The 24,751-nt window shown below is 39.0% G+C and overlaps 2 protein-coding genes across 3 annotated transcripts in view; one reads left to right on the forward strand and one right to left on the reverse strand.

The window, feature by feature from the left end:
* LOC126762743 (F-box/LRR-repeat protein 7) overlaps nt 1–24,751 on the reverse strand; it is a 346,320-nt gene that overhangs the window by 101,059 nt on the left and 220,510 nt on the right. The window lies entirely within an intron of this gene.
* Nucleotides 7,080–11,269, forward strand: LOC126762919 (globin CTT-VIIB-3-like). 2 transcript variants are annotated; one of them, XM_050479969.1, is made up of 4 exons: nt 7,080–7,238; nt 7,583–7,603; nt 10,491–10,712; nt 10,777–11,269. In XM_050479969.1, the coding sequence occupies exons 3-4, from the start codon at nt 10,548–10,550 to the stop codon at nt 11,065–11,067; spliced, it is 456 nt and encodes a 151-aa protein (XP_050335926.1). In that variant the 5' UTR covers nt 7,080–7,238; nt 7,583–7,603; nt 10,491–10,547; the 3' UTR covers nt 11,068–11,269. The 2 variants fall into 2 exon arrangements, with proteins under 2 accessions (XP_050335926.1, XP_050335917.1); XM_050479960.1 differs by lacking the exon at nt 7,583–7,603.

The following is a 24,751-nucleotide window of genomic DNA, read 5'->3' on the forward strand; positions in this document are numbered from 1 at the left end:
AATATCCTAGTTCCAGCCATAGCTATCTACTTACGGACTAACATGCATGTTGTTTTTGTTTTTTTTATGGACGCCGTTTGTCTACCTCTTTTCTTCATGAGTGGTAATTGGTGCAATAAATCTTGCATCATAACAATAAAACTGTTTTCATTGCTGCTCGCGTATCCATAACTTCCTGTAAATAGCCAAAAATTAACAAACAATGGATTATTAGTTCGTTGTTTTTTTTTTTTTGATCGCCAGACTTTGAAGTGAATGTCAATTGAGGTACACTGCGTTTTGGCTGTTACTCTGGCGAATATTCTATCACTTCATCAGCTGACATTTATTACGTATGCGCCGCAGATACAAGACGTAAATTAAGTCCAAATGTTTGTAAAAATATGTTTGTGTGCAAATAGGAGGTGTGTTCAAAAAATATCGCGAATTTTGTGTTTTTTCAAAAATTATTTATTTATTCATGAATATCTATTTTGTCCCCTTCAAAGTAATCCCCATGAGATATTATACACTTATGCCAACGGTTTTTCCAATCTTCGAAGCACTTCAAAAAATCATTTTTTTTATCTTCTTCAGCTCCTCCTTCGATGCCGTCTTTATCTCGTCAAGAGAAGCGTAACGTCGTCCTTTTATGGACCTCTTCAGTTTAGGGAACAAGAAAAAGTCACAGCGGGCCAGATCTGGGGAATACGGTGGCTGTGGCATCATTAGTGTGTTTTTTTTGGCCAAAAAGTCGCGCACAAGCAACGATGTGTGAGCAGGGGCGTTATCGTGGTGCAAAAGCCAATTTTCGTTCTTCCACAAATCCGGGCGTTTCTGGCGGATTGCTTCGCGCAAATTGCGCATAACTTGCAGGTAATATTCCTTATTGACCGTTCTTCCCTGTGGCAAGAACTCATGATGCACCACGCCCTGAAACCGAAGAAAACTGTCAGCAAACTGTCGCTTTTTGAACACACCTCGTAGACATCCAAAGAAGCCGGTAAAAATAGTAAAAAAATTAATGAAAAAATGCGGGAGGAACATATGAAACTGCTGTAAACAATATTTTCAAGTATGGCTAGTATGTATGCATATGTGTGGGTATACGAACGATTTTTCGAGCGCCTGGTGTCACCAGATCGGTTGTAATTTTTATAGCAGCTAAGGGCAGCTGTATAGGTCAGTGAAAATTAAGCATGTTTAATTTATAACTGTTCAATTTTTTCCCAAAATTAATTTTTTGACTTATCAATTTGAAATTTTTTCTCCTAGGCAAACAAAGCTATAACTATTTTATATGTACATATAGTGTATAGCTTAGTTAGAGTTACATTCACGAGAACTCATTAGGAAAACAAAAGTCTTAAAAAACTCGATCTCTGAATTGGCTCATAATTAATCACTGCAGCGTCTGAGCCACTAAATTTTAACCAAATCAACTATTTCGACGTCCTCACACAATATTTATATTGAAGCAACTCCGTCCGTTTCCCAAAATACTAGTCATATAGTCTAAGATACCACTCAACCAGAAACATTGTCATCTTTCCCATTTCTGAACCTGAGTTGATGCACAAATCATCTTTATTCAGCTTTAGCAGAGAGCGTTCGACATTTAGTCGTAACGCATGCCAACTTTTTGGACAGTGTCCAGTCAGAAGGACTTACAATAGCTGCGAGTTTGACTTTACTAAGTGCAAGTAGTTCGGAGGACCATTTACAGTTCACTTTGAGCCAAAAGGATCTCTTAATCGCACAAGTACTATTTGTTGACCAGAGTCTGCCAAGCTCACTGGAGGTCTATAGGTCCAGCGCTAGAGCTCAAGAGGACTTCAGACAATTGACTCGCTCCTTAGCAAGTTAATCGGCTTTGTAGTTTCCGGCGATTCCGCTGTCACCGGGCACCTTATATGTCTAATATGGAGATAATGTAGTCATGCACACCTTAACACGTTTTGAGTGCACAGTCAGAGTGGAGGAGGCTGCATTTCGGAGCAGTATGTCTAACGCTATCTTAATGTCAGCCACCTCCGCTGAAACTAGAGTTGATGGAGAACTTCCGAAAGCAAACTCCACTTGCTCCTCTAATAACATTGACAGACGGCAGCGTTAAACCAGATTAATTGCATTTTTCGGGATTAATTCAGGAGTTACCAGAGCTAACTCCGTTGCTGAATCCAAAAATAACTCTCAAAATTTTAGGGAGTTTGTGAGATTTTCGTTGGCAACATTGTTAAAAATGGCCAATTTTCATCTATTGTGAATGAAATACAAGCAACCCTGACAGCTGTTTATCAAATTCTCAATATAATATCAATAAAACTTCTATGTTATGATGCAGTTTTAAAAATAATGTGTTGATATGCTTTTGTAATAAAAAATGGTTTGGTAAAAATTGGTCGGCTAACAACCGTAATGTTTATCTTCTATCAATTTTCACTGAAAATATTATAAAAAGGACAATGAGCTGTTTATGAGAGTTTCAAACTCGCATAGCTGCCGTCTGTCACCTACAAATTTGGATCTGATTAAGTGCGCAGTTAATCCGGATTAACGCTGCCGTCTGTCAAGGCTATAAGACTAAGATGGTCACTGCACCTTCCAAATATCTCTCGCTGGTACGTATGTGAGCAGAGAAGAAACCACCAGGTGATGTTTAAAGATATAAACTAAAGGTAAAAATTAAATACACAAAAAACTTTTAAAAGTGTCTATTTATGTAACGTAATGGAGTTTTTAAGTTGTGTTTGCTATACATTTTTTAATTTGCTTACCAATTTTAGTCATTACCAAATGTTATAATAATTTCTCTCCGAAAATACTGCTCACCATAGCTCCAAATTTGATTTATTTGATTTTTTTAATTGAGTGAGTATTTGTTCAGTTAAATACAGAAACTCACATCTACTATATGAAGCAAAAATAGAAGTTCATGTAAAGGCAATAAATACATTTTGGCCTGCATTTGAGTGAAAATATTTGTATTTACAAAGCGACTGACTTGTTCAACTGGGTATTTTACTGCATGTCAAAGTTTACCACGTGTTTTCAGAGCTTATGAATTTTGTCAATATTTATCAAGTCAAATTAGAAAAGGTGTCCTAAAGAAGAAACTTTCTTGAGAGAAAATGCGCCACTATCTGAATTTTGACAAGTAGGTGAGATAATGGAGTATAGTGAAGACTCTGGTGGCAAATCTAATCTAAACACCAACTGTTTTCGAATTTTAATTATAACGGATCATGAAAATTGTGTTCTCGAAGGTAAACTAAGAGAAGAAAGTTAATTTGCTACTTTTATCGATTTTTATCTACTTTTTTTCAATAACAATACTGCAGTAAAAAGGTTAGGTTAGCATATTGCCTGGCCATCTCGCCATACAAAGGTCTACTGGTCGTTAGTAATGTCAGAAAAGGGTTTAGTTCAGTTTGAGCTGAAGTATTGGTTATGTAGAACGTCAACGTTTGATACTTCGCCTAGTCCCTTGAACTCCGAAGTTGCTAGATACTTAAGATGAGTTTTAGATAGTGCATAGGAGGTATTCCAGCGTTTGTCTCATGTCAACTCCTTTGCACTTTCTGTATGTATCGTCAACACTTATGCCTATCCGGCTCGCATGTCAAGAGGTCAACAGTCGTCCGGCATTCCTTTCCAGGCCGTGGGAATATGAAACAAGAAATTTTTCCGAAGGCACTCTTACACATGATATTGGCGATCCTGTATGTACTTAAGGCATTCCATCTCGCCCTGTTCCGCCTTTCAGCCCTTTCGAATACTTCGTTGTATATCGTTTTTAGTGACCTTCGTATTTCCTCTACTTGTTGGGTAGCCAGACGAACGGCACGTTTGACAATCTCATCAGCTGTTTCTTTTCCCGGAACTCCTGTTTATTGTGACCTGGAACCCAATATATAAGCAGCCGCTCCCCGGAGCTGCTACATGTACTGCTTTCCTGCTTCTAAGAACATTCTCTGACGCAATGCGATGTGAGATTATTGCCTTAATTTCTGCTCGCTGTCGGCGTATGTTTTTATCCTTTTTATGTTGTTTCTTGCGTTGATAGCAACTTCGGGCATTTTCGCAACTGCAATAAACTTCTGCCTGGAAGATACTGCAGTATTTCGGTTGCATGAAGGGTCGCCTGAGATCCAACTCCGAGCAATAGTTTCCAGCTCCCACTCCATTAGCCATTTTGGATACATCTGTATAGATGTTGTAAGTTCCACAAAAAAGACAACTGATAAAGGATAAGAGCTATAAAGAAAAACTGAATGATCAGAAAATACTCACCACGAAAACTTGCCTTGTGAACGTTGTCCAAAAACTTCTAAGAAACCATAAATCGTAAAACTATAAAGACTTGATAAATGAACTTATAATGATTTTTTAACAGCTTAAAGCTTTGGGGTGTAATATGTTCTTTATTTGAAAAAATACATTTCTTTTTGAAGATAAATTTAAAGTGCAAGAAACAATTTTGGGCAACTTTTTCCATTTCCAGGATATTTCCTTGAGTCGGAAAGGGAAATGGAAGCGCAGGAATGTTAGACTTTAGACTTTTTGCCCCACAAAAAATAGGGAGGCGTTAAATCGCATGATCTTTAAGAACTGCCCCAAATTTGTTTGTACGCTGGTGGAATCATTGGACTGTATTTTTTCAGAAAGCCAAGTAACGTTAATTAAAGCTATCGTTCGATTAACAAACTTTTTGTTGCCAAACATGAAAAAACTTGGTTGACCACTTTTTCAAAAAATAATAAAAAATCACGACATAAAAAACTGCCAGGTCTCGCTACAGCAACACTGCAGTTTACTTTGTGGTAGTATAGATATTGAAGACACTACAAAAACCACCACAACCAGTTTAAATTAACTATGTTCTAAGCAGAGATTATCATATGATACTGGATAAGTTTGGATCTGTAGAATGCAGGTGACCCAGATGACGACACTTTAAAATGTTACCACTGTATATCCTGCTTTTGATCAATTAAGACAAAATTTCTGCCAAAATGTTCAATATTTAAAACTAAAGCAAAATTGGGGAGGTGGAAGAACCTTTCAGACTCTTTGTTTTCAATTTCACTAATTGTTTTGTTGGTTACATAAGTTGGGCCTCACTGGAGAGTACAATAAGTCTGTTGATGTTTTTACAGTGGGTTTTTACTGCTGTTTGAGATTGGTTGCCTTTTCGATCTAGTAAGGGATACAAATTCGATAGTTCTAATTTGTTTATGTTTAAATAACGATAAGCATCGCAAAACATGGCTATATGGTTTAGAGGGTACAAATGCAAAAGGTGTGGTTCGCATAGATATAAAAATCCAATTGAATCTAAGTTGTTTTAATGAAAAAATAAACAGTAGAATTGTATATATTATTTATTTGCCAACCAAAACCCTGTTCGAAATATTAGATATGACGCGAAAGGCAAAATATGATATGATTATGAGAATATATTTTACTTCAATGGAAGAAAGTAAGATACACAATATGTCACTGAATTATTTCCTATATTAATTTCTTAAATGACAACAGCTTGCGCCTGTATACTAGCTTTGATACGCGCTAAGGTCAGTTACAATTTAATTGGAAGAATTAGTTGTATAGAAAAGTATGAAGCAAACCTAATACAATATATATAAATGTCTTCGCAAACAAGTGTATAAACAGTGAAGCAAATGAACAAAGCAAAATGGAAAGGAAAAAGAACATAGTGGTACTCACGCACGTGAACACAACTCACTATAAAAGCGAAAAAAAAAGTAAAACCAAAACCATTTGAGAAAAAAAAGAAAAAAAGTTATCTTAAATACCCTTCACAGGCCCATTTCTTATAGTATAAATGGTATATTAACACTTTTATCTTTATTTTGATCGGTCAATTTGCATGGCAGCTATATACTCTAGTTGTTCGATGTAAACAAGATGTTCGGAGATTGAAGCGTTGCTTTCGATAATATCTTGTCAAATACAAAAGTTTTCCATACAAAGGCATGGTTTTCAACGATCGGTTTGTACGACCGCTATATCCTATATTGATCCTTTCAAAATAATGTATTCGGAGATTCTGGCCTTACCTTGGTAAATAATCTCTACTAAGTTTCGTGAAGACAGCTCGTCAAATGAAAAAGTTTCTCATGCAAACATTTGGCTCCGATCGTTTGTATGACAAATTTGACCTATAGAGATCCGTTACCGGCAGTTCGAACAAATAGAGAATTTTTTGTAGAGAAAAGGAAGTATGCAAGATTTCAGATCGATATCTCAGAAATTGAAGGACTAGTACGCTTATATAGTACCATAAACTCGTCACGCTGATATATATATCTTCTTCTTCTTTATTGGCGTAGACAACAACAGCCTCGTATGAGATTCTTATCCGAGGTTATTTTCATCTTTTCATTGTTAGGGTTTTTTACGAGGCCGGTCGCAAACCCAGCGCATAACCCTGGGGATAAGCTTATCTCACCTTCAAACGGATGTTTTTTGGCTAACCAAAGGATAGGAGGTTTGGAGCTGCTTGAGCCATTTGTAAAAGAATCGTCTCTGGTCACTGCCAAGTGAATGGCGCTCAGAGAACTTTCCTCACTTGCGTGAACTTCTACACATGGCTCTACCCTCCTTAGTATATATATATATATAAGCAGCTCACGACTTCCGGTCTTAGATCAAGTATCCTCTGGTCTGGTCTACATATATAATTTATAGGATCTCCGACATTTCTTTCTGTGTATTGCAAAACTCGCGACAAACTTGATAAGTGTACCCTGTTAAGGGTATTATAAATGAAGCGAACTCAAGAAATCATAACAAACATACAGATGCGTCTTTTGCTGTGCCTCGCAAAGCTGCTATTGACTAGCGCTAGTGAAGAAAACACGCGTAACAAGTGAACTAAAACTTCTGCTTTTCCAGCGTATGCACTGTAAACACACACACATGTATATACATATATTAACTATATAATATGATACATACAAACATACGTACCATAGATATTGCGTGCGCCGTCAGCTGTCTTTGGGGGTTACCGGGTGTGCTGTCAAGGCTTTATAAGTTTGCTGTCACGTTGCTGTGCCAAACAGTCTCCTACCATCATTAAAGTCGCACGGACAGCACAATTGTCCGCTGACATAAGGAACCGTTACTTGCAAACGCGTGTCGCAGTTGAAACTCCAGTGAGTCGCTGTCAGTGAGTTTCAGTGTAGACGACTGATCAGTGAATCAACAAAACGGTGCCTCAATAAAAGCAGGTATGCGGTGCAAAGAGAAAAAGTGATACTGAATCATTTATAAAGAAGTGTAAAAAATTTATGACAATTACTAAACTCATATTCTGGTTTATACCAAAATTGCTATAATACACATCAGAACTAAGATATAATCGGTCAGTTTGTATGACAGTAATATGCTATAGAGATCCGATCGGTACAATATGTTCAGGCATTATATGGTAGCCATGACTTGGAGAATAATCCTTACCATATTTCGTATGAAATAAGTCATCGAATAAAAAAAGTTTTCCATACAAATACATCATTTTTATTTTTTTCATAGGCATCTATATGCTATAGTAGTCCGTTTTCTTTGATCGCAGGTTATTCCGTTGTCTTGGAATGTAAGTTGTGCTAAATTTTGTGAAGATACCGTTTAAAATAAAAGGTTTTCCATACAAGAGTTTGAAATTTGGTATCGGTAGTTGCGAGGAAAGAGCAGTATTTTGGATACAGTAGGACGAGCACAAAATTCTATATATGAAACACAGAGGGATTCAAGTGTCAATAGATCGACGACCAGAGAGACAAACAGACGGACATGCTTAATTCGACTCATCTCGTCATGGCGCTCATATATAGGTTAGGTTAGGTTAGTCCTTTGTGAAGCCATGGAAAAGAAGAACTCCTGTGTTCGACCTTATAAATTAGCAAAATGCTTAGTAGGCAATATAAATTTGCACAGGCATTTAATTTCCATTCCCGCAAGCTCGGTGGGACGTTTGAAGGTACGTGCTAATGTTTAAGTCTTGACCTTCCAAACGCGGAACAGTCAAGAAGGAAGTGTTAGGTGTTGAGTTGTTTTCACCTCGTTTTACAAGTATTCCATACAGCTTCTGTAGATGGCATCTGGTAAGATATCCAGACTTACAGCATGAAGGCCAATAGGGCAATGGTCTGTTAAAACCCCCACAACTGGGCAGAGGGTAGCCATACTGAGGGCATAGAGAACACAGATCTCTTGCCATCGATCTTGGGCCAAAAGTATTTTGCGACAGCGCATATACCGATGGTGGTCCACCGCTGGCCAAGCTCCCACGAAGCCCAGCTAACCAGTAGTAGAACACAAGAGGATATGGGAGCACCGATCCGCTCCCACTCTACTGATAGCGGTTCTAGCGGTGCTTTTCTTGTCAGCTCATCAGCTTTACAATTGCCTGCGATTCTGCTGTGACCTAACATCCATACCTGTCTTATCACTAAGACTCTATGATAGTGATAACGAGGTTAGGCACTGCTTGACCAACCCTGAACGTACTGTTGACGAGTTTAAAGCTAGAATCGCCGCCCTGCTATCTTAGTGGATGGTCACTTCTGGGCATCGGTTTCGACTTCCCTTCACTATCCTTCCGGCAACATTCATGTTTTTATTCTTGTCCATGCAAATAGGGTCCCCACCCGGTCTCAGTAACGGTGCCAAATAACTATGACGGTAGGGGAAACATACTCTGAGTGCTGCCAGGGTTCTAATGGGCGGTTGTGACATTAGCCTGTCAACGATTTCTGTCACTCCATTATACTCAGGTGTCGGAATGCCGCAACCACCAGCCTAGGATTCTACAAAAATCCTAAAGAGCACCATCTTGGAGACTACCAGCACCACATCCCTGTTCGACAAAATGAATTTATACATACTTTGTATGGAATCTTAGATTTTTCGAGTGCTATCTGTACTTACCGAACAAAACTAGGCCATTTTTGGCTAGAGAGAGCTTTCATAAGAGTTAGGCTAGAGAGAACATAGTTGAAATTCGCTCCTAACTAGAGGCAAAGCTACTAAACCGTGTTATTAGCACCTAAAAATTACACAAGAAAAAGATTTCAATATATGGAAAAGTAGGTCGTGTCCTTTTACGAGTTTTGCAAAAAAAAAAGTGATTTACTATGCTAGGCCGGCTAGTTTCAATTCACCTCTTATAATATGCGCATAATAGTTCTTCTCCCGGTGTGGATTTAACCCTCTATTGTGCAGAATCATACATCGTGTGTATAAAGCAAGAAAGCGTAAAAGAAAAATTAGTCAAGTGAACTCCTAAGATCCTTTAGACCCACGTGCCTTTGTTTATATATATATATATATATGTACTTATACTTTGTTCTATTCGACATTTATTTGAACTTCGTGGCATCTATCATAAATCAACATTTTGTTTTCTGTATTCCCCTTCCTAAATTATTTTCCTCCATAACAACAACAACTCGATTTCAGTCATTTCCGTCAAAGCAAACTATTCCAACATTCGTGCAGGTAAGTTTCTTAGACACTTTATCTCCCACACTTGACTTCTTGCGCAAACAAGTTAATTTACTTTGTTAATTACAATTACCGTTCGAGTAAAAGAACTTTTCGTACTCCCAAAGGTATAATCAATACAAAATGCCAACATTTGTAGTCAGTTTTGCACGCATACTTTCACAGTTACCATTAACCCTTGAGTGTGCGTTAAAAAAGTTCAATGAGTAAAGTTGGCTAAGAGAAGGTGGCGTGGTTGATGAAGTTCAAGGAGGAATAATTAGAATAGGTTAGCTCAGATTAATCTGGTAGGCTAATAAGCCACGCATAGACCAGTTTTGGTCCTTTGCAATACCAGATGGGGTTCAGTTGCTAGGTCCAAGGGGAGTAGTCATCCTTTAGGATGCCTGCGCGTGACGTGAATTTTAACAGACTCTGCGGCCTCACTATCGATACCTCCTTTAGTGTATCATACCGTGGAACTCCAGATGCTCTCAGCGTAGTCTTGCCAATGCGGGACAAGTACACAAGAAAGAGCTGATCCATTGTTTCCTTGTGCCCTGCTCTAGACATTTCCTGCAGTCTTCTCGTTCTGTCAGCCCCATCTTGCGAGGGTGTGGCGCCAGCGACTAATTAGTATATCCATCATGTTCCTACAGTCTCTTCAATTGAGTGCCAGTAGGAATTTGCACATGACTTTTGTAGTTTAGTACCCAGGTAGCTCGTTCATTGGGTTTCATAAAGATCAAGGAGAAATAATTAGAATAGGGATACCTGGCGTTAAATTGAGAAGCTTTTTTAAATTTCCGTTGATAAATCCAAAAATCCTGATAGCGTTTTATTACGCGGAGAGTTATTAAGGATCTGAGAAGTTCGGGAAGTCTAAGCCTTTAGCTCCAAATTTAGTGCAGGGCCCACCATCATCCATACTTCAACACTACCAACACCATGATGGTTAATTTACTAATACCTACTTACTACATTGTACACTTTTTCAGCCACCTAACGTCTTATACCAAAGCAAAACCAGCACAGAAAGAAACAAGGCAAACAAAATGGGTTTCTCTGCTCAGGAAATTGTTGATATCAAGGAAAGCTGGGAAGTGCCAAAAGCTAACCTCACTGACTCCGGTGCGGCTATACTAGTGCATTTTGTCACCAAATATCCCGACAATTTGATGCATTTCCCCTTCAAGGATGTACCAATCGTTGATTTGAATGTGAGCTACCACTTAACGTGTTTTTAACTAAAATTTATCAAATAATATTTTTTTATTAATTCAGAAAAATGAACGTTTCCGTTCACATGTAACGAAGATCATGAAAGTCTTCGACAATTCCGTCAATGTGCTCGGTGCCGATGAAGCGCAGATAACACAGATCTGGCAAGATTTAGCTAAGTCTCACGTTAAACGTCAGATACCGGAAAAATCCTACTTGGAGTTGAGGGATTCCATTTTGACGGTTCTAAGCGAAGCGGCGAAATTGACCGACGCACAAAAGGCGGCTTGGCACAAAATGTTAGATCATGTATATGCGATTTTATTTCAGAAAATGTCCGAGTTGGGTGCTTAAGTGAGAGTAATGAGCATAAGCGGGAGCGCTGTTTAACAACACAGTAGAGACTTGTTGAACTTTATGACAGAAAATATTATATACTTTTAAGATTTACATAAATATTATTATTTAGTAACTATTTTCTTTTAGTTAAATATTTAATTTGGTAGTTAATTTGTTTGTTTAGTTTGTACTGTCTTACTGACTTTTTTGAATATAATAATATATTTTACGGCAGGTGGTTTTTGCCATAGATTATCGAGTCTTGAATATATTCGAAAAAGAATTTTCAAGAAAATAGGTATAAAGTCAATGTGGGAAACTACTTCAGGGAAGCAAAAACTTGGCTTGATGACGAGTTTGCGGTCACTTCTTCTTCTTCTTAATTGGCGTAGAAACCGCTTAAGCGATTATAGCCGAGTTAACAACAGCGCGCCAGTCGTTTCTTCTTTTCGCTACGTGGCGCCAATTGGATATTCCAAGCGAAGCCAGGTCCTTCTCCACTTGATCCTTCCAACGGAGTGGAGGTCTTCCTCTTCCTTTGCTTTCCCCGGCGGGTACTGCGTCGAATACTTTCAGAGCTGGAGTGTTTTCGTCCATCCGGACAACATGACCTAGCCAGCGTAGCCGCTGTCTTTTAATTCGCTGAACTATGTCGATGTCGTCGTATATCTCGTACAGCTCATCGTTCCATCGAATGCGGTATTCGCCGTGGCTAACGCGCAAAGGACCATAAATCTTTCGCAGAACTTTTCTCTCGAAGACTCGCAACGTCGACTCATCCGTTGTTGACATCGTCCAAGACTCTGCACCATATAGCAGGACGGGAATTATGAGTGACTTATAGAGTTTGGTTTTTGTTTGTCGAGAGAGGACTTTGCTTCTCAATTGCCTACTCAGTCCGAAGTAGCACCTGTTGGCAAGAGTTATCCTGCGTTGGATTTCTAGGCTGACATTGTTGGTGGTGTTTACGCTGGTTCCAAGATAGACGAAATTATCTACGACTTCAAAGTTATGACTGTCAACAGTGACGTGAGTGCCAAGTCGCGAGTGCGACGACTGTTTGTTTGATGACAGGAGATATTTCGTCTTGCCCTCGTTCACTGCCAGACCCATTTTCTGTGCTTCCTTGTCCAGCCTGGAGAAAGCAGATCTAACGGCGCTGGTGTTGAGGCCGATGATATCAATATCATCGGCATACGCCAGGAGCTGTACACTTTTATAGAAGATGGTACCTTCTCTATTTAGTTCTGCGGCTCGAACTATTTTCTCCAAAAACAGGTTGAAAATCGGAATCGCCTTGTCTGAAACCTCGTTTGGTATCGAACGGCTCGGAGAGGTCCTTCCCGATCCTGACGGAGCTTTTGGTGTTACTCAACGTCAGTTTACACAGCCGTATTAGTTTTGCGGGGATACCAATTTCAGACATCGCGGCATAAAGGCAGCTCCTTTTCGTGCTGTCAAAAGCAGCTTTGAAATCGACGAAGAGGTGGTGTGTGTCGATTCTCCTTTCACGGGTCTTTTCCAAGATTTGGCGCATGGTAGTTGGCGCAGATTGTGGGGTCGCCTTTTTTATGGATTGGGCATAGCACACTTAAATTCCAATCGTTGGGCATGCTCTCGTCCGACCATATTTTACAAAGAAGCTGATGCATGCTCCCTATTAGTTCTTCGCCGCCGTGTTTGAATAGCTCGGCCGGCAATCCGACGGCCCCTGCCGCTTTGTTGTTCTTCAGGCGGGCAATTGCTATTCGAACTTCTTCATGGTCGGGTAATGGAACGTCTGCTCCATCGTCATCGATTGGGGAATCGGCTTCTCCTTCTCCTGGTGTTGTGCGTTCACTGCCATTCAGCAGGCTGGAGAAGTGTTCCCTCCATAATTTAAGTATGCTCTGGGCATCAGTGACTAGATCACCTTTGGGGGTTCTACAGGAATACGCTCCGGTCTTGAAACCTTCCGTAAGCCGCCGCTTTTTTTCGTAGAATTTTCGAGCATTACCCCTGTCGGCCAGCTTATCAAGCTCTTCGTACTCACGCATTTCAGCCTCTTTCTTCTTCTGTCTACAAATGCGTCTCGCTTCCCTCTTCAACTCTCGGTATCTATCCCATCCCGCACGTGTAGTGGTCGATCGTAACTTTGCGAGGTAGGCAGCCTGTTTTCTCTCCGTTGCGACACGGCACTCCTCGTCGAACCAGCTGTTCTTTTGCACTTTCCGAAAACCAATGGTTTCGGTTGCAGCTGTACGTAAGGAGTTTGAAATTCCGTCCCACAGTTCCCTTATACCGAGTTGTTGACGAGTGCTCTCAGAGAGCAGGAGTGCAAGCCGAGTAGAAAATCGTTCGGCTGTCTGTTGTGATTGCAGCTTCTCGACGTCGAACCTTCCTTGTGTTTGGTGGCGCGCGTTTTTTGCTGCACAGAGGCGGGTGCGAATCTTAGCTGCAACAAGATAGTGGTCCGAGTCGATGTTAGGACCTCGGAGCGCACGCTCATCTAAAACACTGGAGACGTGTCTTCCGTCTATCACAACATGATCGATCTGGTTGGTAGTTTTTCTATCCGGAGACAGCCAGGTAGCTTGATGAATCTTCTTATGCTGGAATCTAGTACTACAGATAACCATATTTCGGGCCCCGGCGAAGTCAATCAGCCTCAACCCATTAGGGGATGTTTCGTCGTGGAGGCTGAATTTACCGACCGTAGTGCCAAAGACACCTTCTTTGCCCACCCTGGCGTTAAAGTCGCCAAGCACGATTTTGACATCGTGGCGGGGGCAGCCTTCATAAGTGCGCTCCAAGCACTCATAAAAGGCATCTTTGGTCACATCGTCCTTCTCTTCCGTCGGGGCGTGGGCGCAGATCAGCGATATGTTGAAGAACATCGCTTTGATGCGGATTGTGGCTAGACGTTCATTCACCGCAGTGAATGATAGTACTCGGCGACGGAGTCTCTCTCCCACCACGAATCCTACACCAAACTTGCGCTCCTTTATATGGCCACTGTAGTAAATGTCACAAGGACCTACTCGTCTCTGTCCTTGTCCCGTCCATCGCATTTCTTGGGCGGCGGTGATGTCAGCCTTTGTTTTTACGAGGACATCAACCAGCTGGGCAGCGGCACCTTCCCAATTAAGGGACCGGACATTCCAGGTGCATGCCCTCAATTCGTAGTTCTTATTTCGTTTGCCATGGTCGTCATCAAAAGGGGGGGTTAGGCTGGTTATAGCTCTTCACTGGGGGTGTTTTTTTACGTGGCGGGTCCCAAACCCAGCGCACAACCCTTGTAGGGAATGTTTCGCCTTCTCACTTTAGCTCGCCTTCGAACGGATGTTCTTAGGCTACCCAGAGGAGGAGGTCAAAGACCGGAAGTAGTGAGCTGCTTGAGCCATGTGTAAAAGAATCGTTTCTGGCCATTCCCAAGTGAATGGCGATCAGAGAACTTTCCTCACTTGCGTGAACTTCTACACATGACTCCATCCCCGGACACTGCCCCAGAAAAATCTACCATCAAGGAATGGTATGCTAAGTTTAGATGTGGCAAAATGAGCAGCGAAGACGGCGGTTGTTAACGATCAAAACATCATAAACGTCTTCCAAGTGATTTTGGATGACCTTAAAGTAAAGTTATTCGAGATATCAGTCACTCTAAAGATATCAACTGAAAAGTGTACATTATACATTTGGGTATGATAAAGCTCTGTGCAAAGAGCCGCGAGAGCTCACTTTTGAACATAAACAACGATGAGTTGATGATTCGGAGCAGTGTTTGGAGATATTCAAGCGTGATAAACCCGAGTTTTTGCGTCGACATGTAACAATGGATGAAACATGGCTCCATCTATGCACTCCGAAGTCCAATCGATAGTCATCCAAGTAAACTACACACGATGAACTCGCTTCAAAGCATAGAAAAATGCAACAGTGGGCTGACAAGGTTATGGCGTCTGTATTTTGGGATGCGCATGGAATAATTTTTATTGACTAACTTGAAGAGGAAGAACTATCTTCAGCGACTATTACTTAGCGTTATTGGACCGTTTGAAGAACGAAATCGCCGAAAAACAAGCCAGTGAAAATGACGGCAAAAATCCTTTAATTGACTTCGAATTTCTTCCGAATCCACCGTATCCTCCAGATCTGTCTCCCAGCTAATATTTTCTGTTCGCAGATCTCAAAAGAATGCTCGCTGAGAAGAAATTTTTGTGAAATAAAGAGATGATCGCCGAAACTAAAGCCTAGTTTGAAGCAAAGAACAAAGCGTTCTACAAGAATGGTATCGAAAAGTCGGAGGGTTGCTATAATCACTGCATCACACTTTAAGCGAACAATGGTGAACAACTTATTTTACACAAGCTTATTATAATGTTGTTATTCTTTCGGTCTATGTTGTGGTCTCGAAATAGTTGTTTTGGTAAATGTAAGGGCTAATCTGTAATAATAAGCATGTGGAACTTTATTAGCACAATCCTTAGGCTGTAGAGCGATCATGCCCTTGATATGCTTACAAAGCAGTACTATTCAAAAATACACTTAACCGAGAAGTTTGCCCTGATAACCACGCCCCAGAATAACTTGGTGATACTTTTTCGAAGGTATACAATTTATTTTATAATAAAAGCAGATAAGTAACTGTATAATAGTGGTTAAAAATACATTTTTCTTCCGATTAAATTTTTAAAATTATCGGAATCAATTTTTAGTTGAATATATGGTATATACAAGTACATAAGTATGTATGTATTTCTGCTTCTAAGTAACTAAGCGATATCTTTTAATCATACTCAACGCTCAAAAGTTTGTAAAGAATCTTGCCATATAACGGTATTTAAATTCCAAGCCGCCATATTGAGATTGCAACATTTCTATCCAAGATTGAATGAAATTGGCAACGCCTAAAATTATGTTAAATAATTAAATGTTCTGCTGTTATTTACTTGTGGAGCAGAAGTGATGCGTTTTTTAGCTGCAAGCAGATAATACAACTTAAAAGTTATATTTATGTAAGAAATACAGAGACTATTAACAACAACAACAACTCTACGAATAGTAACTACAATCCAGAGTTTCATAAACATAATTATAGATTTTTTATTTTGTTAATAATCACGTAGACACTGGGGAAAAATATAATTATGTGTTTGCTTGTATGTACGCAAAGCAAGAGATAACGAAATTTTTAAAAATATGTCGAATTTGTGCAAAATAAAATCAAATGGCGTTATAGGTGCATGTGTACGTATACGAGTTTACACCACACATCACATCAGAGTATTCTAGTGGTGTCCAAACAACACTTAATTACATTTTATGCTCTTGCAAGGAGTAAGGCCAAAGAAATACCTTGAGATACATAAGGATTGCCAATATTTTCGGTAAAAAGTCAACTATAAGCACCGGGTCCACATATTCAGTATCTACGGGCTTGAATGGTTTTGATTCGGTTTGGGCAATTCTTAAGTCATAAGGCACACCTCAAAGGCACTATTTTTGCAAAGTTTTATCGCGTTATATTTATTGCTTACTGATTTGTACACTGGAAAGGAAATGATCAGATGGAACATATAATTTTGTTATATGGGGAGGAGAGGTGATTGTGGTCCGGTTTCACCTGTAGGAATGTGAGAAGTGTGTCACGTACCAAATTTGAAATCGGTAGGGCGGTTCTCGAGATATATAATTTCACTTAAAAGTGGGCAGTGCCACACCCATTGTTCCGTTTTTACACCAGTTCGCATTGAGCCCTCTCATGAAATCCTATATTATTTGCGCAAGGCAAATTTGGTTGTTATAGCTTCAGTGGCTTAGGAGTTACTACATACATTAAACTTATTAAAAAGCATGGCCACCACACTTTTTTTGTCTACATGTGCCCCTTGCTACAGTGTTTTACAGTCCTTTATCTTAATTTAGCTCTTAGTTATGGGTCTTCATACGTTTTCCTTAAATGGTATTATGTGGGCGTGGCAATGGTCCGATTACGCTCATGTACGAACTTGTTCTTACTTTTTTTCCCAAGGAATGCGTGTACCAAGTTTCATTAAGTTATCTCTATTGGTACTCACACACAGTATGCGCGATCGGATGGACAGACAGACAATCACCAGGATTTCAACTCCCTAATAACCCTATATCTATCTCGATTTGCTCTAGGTGATACATATAACCGTTGGGTGAACAAAACTGTTATAATTTATGTATAGCAATAGCCAATATTTCGTAACACCAAAGCGAGAAACAATAACCAATAGTTATTTGTTCCATATGTCACTAAAACACTTTTTATAATTTTGTTTAGATCTACATAAACTGGAATAAGGCTCTCTTGTATGGAACTCTAGTTACCAAATCCATTCTAACAACTGAGAATCAATTCAGAAACAAATTTTACTTTTCATCTTAAACATTTTCGATGGGAATCTAGGTCTAGTCTTATTTCAATTTATAAGGTTTTTTGGTAGAACCTATTTTATGGGGCACTTAAGTCTTTCGACCTTCACAGTACGTTTTAAGGATGTATCTTAAGTCAATGCTATATGCTTATGCTTAAGGTGTGACTGACCGTGAGAAGCAAATTTTCTGAACGAACATTTTTGTTAATATTTGAAATACCAGTTCCATACATCTAAGGAACACACATCGTATATATATTGCAAGATATGCAATGGGATCTATTTTTCGATATCACCCAAAACTATGGTCCTTAGTTGTTTCATATTCAAGGTATTAGGCTGCACTTATTTTTTGTACGGAGTCCAAATATATTTTTATAAAGTTTTACATACATAGAAAGCCACATATGCATTTTAACATCGTTTTATATTTAGATTGTCTACTTCTTTATTATCTCACTTCTATATACAAGTATTATCAGCCAATACACCAAGGTACTTGAAGCAGGGGTCTTAACATTTTATTTGTGTTTAATTGCACTCAATAATCTTGTCGATAATATGCTAAATTGATTTGTGTACTTACAACACTACTACGAAAAATAATTATTGTGTTAATATTATTGTTTTAATTCATCAATATGAAATGGCTATAAATACATATATACACACATTCATGTATATAGTAAAAGCATTTGAACTACTTCCAGTTCCAACCAAAACGTGAAATCAAAGCTGAAGGAACCAATGCGTTTGCTTAGCATTAGAACTGCAATGTTCCGCCTAAAGCGGAAAATCCACGCAGTGTCGACATAAAGTTGAGATCGAGAAAAGGTAGGTAGGTAGGTAGGAGTGCAGCCCTATCGGGCTCAATTAGCACTTGATGTGCCATTTTGATACACTATTCGTAGAACCTCCTGTATCTGCTATTACGTTTCACCTTCTCTCTCAAACCATTTTGAGGTTTCGATGAAACTACTTATGTCCGATATGCTTTTGGTATCGGATCTGTGCTAGAGCTGGGCATTCGCAGAGAAAGTGGAAGATTGTTTCCTTGTTCCCTGCTACTCCGCAGCCACGGCAGATGTCGTTGTAGGGCAATCCCATTTTGGACGCATGTTCCCCAAATGGCCAGTGCCCTGTTGTGGTAGCTGTTATTCTGTAAATACTTTTTCTTGACCTATTTAATAAGTCATTGGTTCTTTTCCTGTCATATGTCGGCCATAATTGTTTAGTTATGACGCATTTTGTAATGTTTTTCCACCTGTTGTTTGCAATTTGATGAAATTGTCTATTGATCTCTCCTTTTATCGATCCTAGCGGGCTTGGTATTAGCTCCGCCTTGGATTCATTGAGGAAAGCTCCTGCCTTTGCCAATTCATCTGCTTTTTCGTTACCGAAAATGTTCCTGTGGCCGGGAACCCAGATCAAGTTTAGCTGGAGCTTGTCTTTTATTGAGCTTAGTGCTCTCTTGCAGTTGTGAACTGTACTGGAATTTGGCATGGGTGAAGACATTGCCAGGAGGGCCGCCTGGCTGTCCGTAAATATAGTTGCTTTATGTATATTCCCGTGGTTTACTAATAGAACTTCGCAGGCTTTTTCTACTTCTGCTTGGATGATGCTAGCCGAGTTCGGTAGACGTATAGAGAGAGATATGCCTAGATCAGCGGAGAATACCCCCGTGCCTACTCCACAGTCCATTTTGGACCCGTCGGTATAGATTGAGGTGGTATCTTCCTCTACCATTGATGGTATCCTCACCTGGAAGTGTCTATTGAAATCCAGCTTTGGGAGAATGTAGTCTGATTTATTAATAGTGAACTTCTTTAGAATTACACTATGTCCGTAGTTCTGCTGATTCCAACCTCCCAATTCTTTTATTCTTATCGCCGCAATAGCTGCTGGTTTGTGAATAAAAATGTCCATTGGTAGTTGATGCAGGATCACATTGAGCGCATCAGTCGGACATGACCTGATTGCACCCGTAACACCCGCACATGCTGCTCTTTGTATTCCATTTAATTTTCTAATATTGTATTTTTTGTTTAGCGCTGGCCACCATACCAGAGCTCCATATGTAAGTATAGGTCTTATGACAGCCCTATACATCCACATGATTATACTTGGTTTAAGGCTCCAATTCTTGTTGACGATTTTCTTACAAGTATAGTAGGCCATGTATGCTTTGTTTATTCGAGATCGAGAAAAAGTTTTTTATTGAAATGAAATAACCCGAAGAAAAACTCTTCGTGTGTTAGAAAAAAACAAAATCAAAACAAAGTAAACACTTCAGAAAAAAATGATATAACTTTAGTCTCACCAACATTAAAAACTACAAAACATAGTTTGCTATGCCATCAGTTCACACTCGTTCGGCTTGTATGAAGGCGCTGTCATAAATGCTTTCCGTTGAGATATCCCCACGAAATTTTCACCAAAAATTTAAAAAATTTGTAAATAATATATCACTTCGGACGACGCTTATGAATGTCACTTGTATTGCGAAACTGTAGTATTGTGTTGATGAAGGCCGGGGTTTGCAGCTCGACTTCAGCATGAGTCTCGCTTATAGAAATATTACATTACATACTTTTTTTAATTTACTATACTTTGATAGCTTGGCAATAAATTAAAGGCTATTTAGCTTTCCACGAAGTTTTTATAAGCAAATATTGGGTTTTGCATATGACAGTCTCCATTATGAGTGAAACTACTTCAATGGGATCTGCTGTCCAAAACTTTTAAATTTGAGGTTCATTGCGCAAAGCAGAAAGAGAGGATTCATATATTTGACTGATATGAGCTAATCGCCGCCACTTTGTTCTTCCTGACGACTCCGCAAAATGAAGCTATGTAGGGTCCCGACAAGCACTTTCCGCAATTAATTGAGAAGTAACGGATTTTCCAATAAGGTTGATATGATTTCTAAGTGTTTGTTCGGCTACTTTTAATATGACATGATCTGTAAGTTCGGTGATAATTGTTTGTCTCGAGCAAGTGTTTTTGATTGGTACAAATTATTTCAAGAGGGTTGAGAACGCGTTGACGACGAACCACGTCCAGGACGGTCATCAACATCAACTGATGATCAACACGTCAATAAAATAAAGGAATTGGCGCTTGAGAATCCGCAGTCAGAGATCGTACTGTCTTCGTTGGAATATCGGAAGAATCAGCGAAAGTCATTTTGAAAGAACAATTGGGGCTGAGATAAGTTAAAGCACGATTGGTTCCAAAATAACTAAATTATTTAAAAACAAACAGCGACGCTCATGAAATATATTATGATACGATGAGTCTTGGATCTATGCCTGCCACCCGGAAACAGACGATCAATCGACCGAATATCATGGCAAAAGTGAGCGGTTATCGAGGTGTGGCGCACTTCGAATGCCTTCAGACTGGCCACACTATCAACTAGGAATACTATTTGAGTGTCATGCGTCGTGTGCGCGAAGCTATTCAAAAACAAGAAAAAACGTTAACTTCGGCTGCACCGAAGCTAATATACCCTTCTCAGGTGCATTTCTTTTAGTAACTACGTGTTCACTTTGTATGGAAGCTAAGTCAAATTTCGTGAAGATACCACGTCAAATGAGGAAGTTTCCCATGCAAGCATTTGATTCCGATCGTTCAGTTTGTATGGCAGCTATATGTTATAGTGGTCCGATATCGGCAGTTCTGACAAATGAGCAGCTTCTTGAAGAGAAAATGACGTTAGCAAAATTTCAAAACGATATCTTAAAAACTGAGGGACTAGTTCGTATATATACAAATGGACGGACGGACGGACAGACAGACAGACGGACATGGTTATATCGACTCAGCACAACATACTGCTCATTATATATATACTTTATAGGTATCCCACGCTTCCTTCTGGGTGTAACAAACATCGTGACAAACTTAATATACCCTGTTCAGGGTATAAAAAACAGAGATCGGATTTATGGGCCGACAACTCTTGATTTTTTCACCACGATAATGCACCATTGCATACTACATTGATTCTTCGTGAGTTTCTCGCCAAATTTTATACCAATGTCGTGCCCACCGTATTCGCCTAACTTAGCTCAGTGTGACTTCTGATTATTCAACTCAACTCAAGCGACCACTCCGGAAATTGACTTTCACGAATGTTTCGATGATTGGAAAAAACGTTGGCACAAGTATATTGTGGTCAAAGGGGATTACTTTGAAGGGAACGACATCGATTTTGACGAAAAAATTAAGAATTTTAAAATTATGAATGAAATCCTTACAATTTTTTGCTCATTTCAGTTTCAGCCAGTGATAGTATGTAGTTTAAGTAATTTTTGTGCGACCCCTCGGTTTAGTAGAAGTTTCGTGGCAGAAAATACTCTCGGAGTAATAATACGCTTCATACTTTTTTGTTACATAATTAAACTTTCTTTATTTAGTTTTTGTTGGCTTTGATTTTAAAAATTTAATTTAATTTTTTTTTTGTTGACATCGCAAACATCTGCGCATCGTTTGCATATCGTTCTTGATTTGCATAATTATTAAGGCGCTAGGAATAGCGATAAACGATAAAAAACATTACATATGAATGCAATCGCTTCTTCATAATTGACGTATGGTTTTCGAGAAATAAGTAATCGTGTTTCAATGGGTTTTTCATGCGCAGTCAATCCATTTTTGGTTTTCTATAGCCGCGTAAAAATTTATTATTCACCAAACTTAGCTGGTGAACTCCTTGTTTATTGGTCGTTAGAATTTTTGTATTGCATATTTGATGAATTGATATGGAATATATATTTCAGGTATTGTAACAGAAATGAGAAAGAAATGATCATTGAGAGCTCAAGCTATTATGACGCCAAGGAAACCTTCAAGTTTGTTTGTTAGTTAAATTTGCTTGAGTATTTGAGAGGACTTAGGATTACAGTATTTGTAGTTGTTCAGTGTTTAACAAGTACTCGCGATGCCTGGCTATCAGTACAAAAAGATTATTAATCTAGAATAATGTCGCAATGGCCGGAACTACGGAAAAGTGGGAAAATTTTTTTTCACAAAATGGCGACTGCCTGAAAAAAAAGTTTTTTTGGATCACTTTTTCTGACTATTTCGAATTTTTTAAAAATAGTAAAAATAAAAATTTGGGATGGGGCTAGTTCCAACCATAGACAAGCCTATAAAGAAGACTCCATAAAAATTTCAAGTAAATCGGTCCAGTAGAACCTGAGAAATCGTGGGTATCGTTCCGAAAAAGTCAGTTTTGAGAAAAACGCTTAGGAGACAATTCTAGTGAACACGGACGCCACGTCACAAAATCGGCTGTATCTCCGTAAATAAGTCGAGTTTTGAAAAATCCTTCCAACGACATATTTTTAAAAATCTAAACTTTCAAGATATGCAAGAAAAAAATCGATTTTTTCAAAATCCTAGACAAGAATACCCCCTTAAAATAATATCACAGCATTTACTTACATATTATACCAAATGTATAAAGATTTAGCACGAAATCATATTTTATTAATTATTTTTATTTATTGATATTTTTGCCAACATTGGGATATGCGCACACCTGCCAGAAAGCGCTAGTTTATCGCTCAAGCATTTGTATGCAAAGCTGGTACACTTGGTTTGCCATGTACCTATATTTGCATCGGCGCTACCGAAAGCGTCGAATTATTTCGCTAGTAAACAATAAATATAAATAATTCAAATAAGCAAAGCTTAAGTTATATTCAGATTAAAAGAATATGTAGAAACCTCATTAAACGCTTTGCACTTTTATATATAAATAATTATGCCAGTGGCGGATTCAGTTCCATCCATTCTCTTGGTGATACAGCACTTTCCTTTCTTCAAATGGAGCCATTTTTCATGCTATGGAAAAGTCGCTTCGGAGTGAAATGATGGAGCCACGTTTCATTCAATGTCATACATCAACGCAAAAACTCGGGTATATAACGCTTGAACATCTCTAAACACTGCTCTGAATCGTCAACTCAAACAAAAGAGGATTATTTATTATTCGGTTGCGCACGAACATAGCTCTTGCTTACTTGGTTTTCTCTGTTCTTTTTTTTCAAATAATTAATATTAACAAAATAATTTTTGGTTTCATGCAAAAAAACAATTAAACTGTCAGCAAGAGCAATATTCATGAGAGCTAAATAAAAATATGCAACGTCTTTTATCTATTTATGATTATACCCTGAACAGGAGAATATCCGTCATAACGCTGGAGATCCTATTAAAAAGTCGACGAGCTGAGTCGATTTAGCTCTGTCCATCTGTGTATATATAAATAAACTTGTCCCTGAGCTTTCGAGACCTCGTTCTGAATCTTCACATAAGTCCTTCTCTCCCATGACGCTGTTTCGGAACCGTGTATGTCGGACTACAATAGCATATACTCGTACTATGTGCAAATAATAGTAAGACTTTGTTCATAATTTTAAAATTCTTAATTTGTCCTTCGTTATCTATGTCGTCCTCTCAAGATAACTTCCCTTGGCCTAATAAACTTGTGACAACGTTATTTCTAATCCTCGAAACAGTTGTTAAAGTTCATTTCCGGAATAGCCTTCAATGCGGGTAGCGATTCACGTTTAAGCTCTTCTCTTGACTCAGAATGGTTTCCCCAGAGCGGTCGCTTGAGTTCGCCGAATAGCCAGAAGTCACACGGAGCTAATGGTCTTTTCCAAGATTGGGCGCATGCTGAATATCTGGTCGGTTATTGATTTTCCAGACCTAAAGCTATTTTGATAAGGTCCAATCAGTTTTTTGACGGTGGGATTCGCAGTGCTCCACAACTCGATAATCGAAGAAAACTGCCAACATAACATTGATTTTTTACCTGCTTTGACGTGGGTTTTTCTTGTACGGCTCACCTTTGCCATGATATTCGGTCGATCGATCGTCTGTTTCTGAGTCATAAGCATAGATCCAAGGCTCAAAGTCAGTACTAATATGTTTTATGATATTCTGGTAGCCGGAAAGCATTGTTTCGCAGACGTTAACGCGACGCTGTTTTTTAAAAAAAATTAGTGATTTTAAAACCAATCGTGCTTTCACTTTTCTTAGGCCCAATGATATTTCTAAATGATTTTCACTGATTCTTCCCATATTCCAACGATGCCAGTAAGATCATTGACTGTTAATCGTCGATTCTCAAGCACCAATTCCTTTATTTTATTGACGTGTTGATCATCAGCTGATATTTATGCCAGTCCAAGACCTGGTCCTACGTCAATGCGTTCTCGACCCTCTTTGAATAATTTGTACCAATCAAAAATACTTTCTCGCGACAAATAATTATCACCGAAGATTTTTTCCAACATTCC

The sequence above is a fragment of the Bactrocera neohumeralis genome, chromosome 2 (genome assembly GCF_024586455.1).
Source record: "Bactrocera neohumeralis isolate Rockhampton chromosome 2, APGP_CSIRO_Bneo_wtdbg2-racon-allhic-juicebox.fasta_v2, whole genome shotgun sequence".
Lineage (NCBI taxonomy): Eukaryota > Metazoa > Arthropoda > Insecta > Diptera > Tephritidae > Bactrocera > Bactrocera neohumeralis.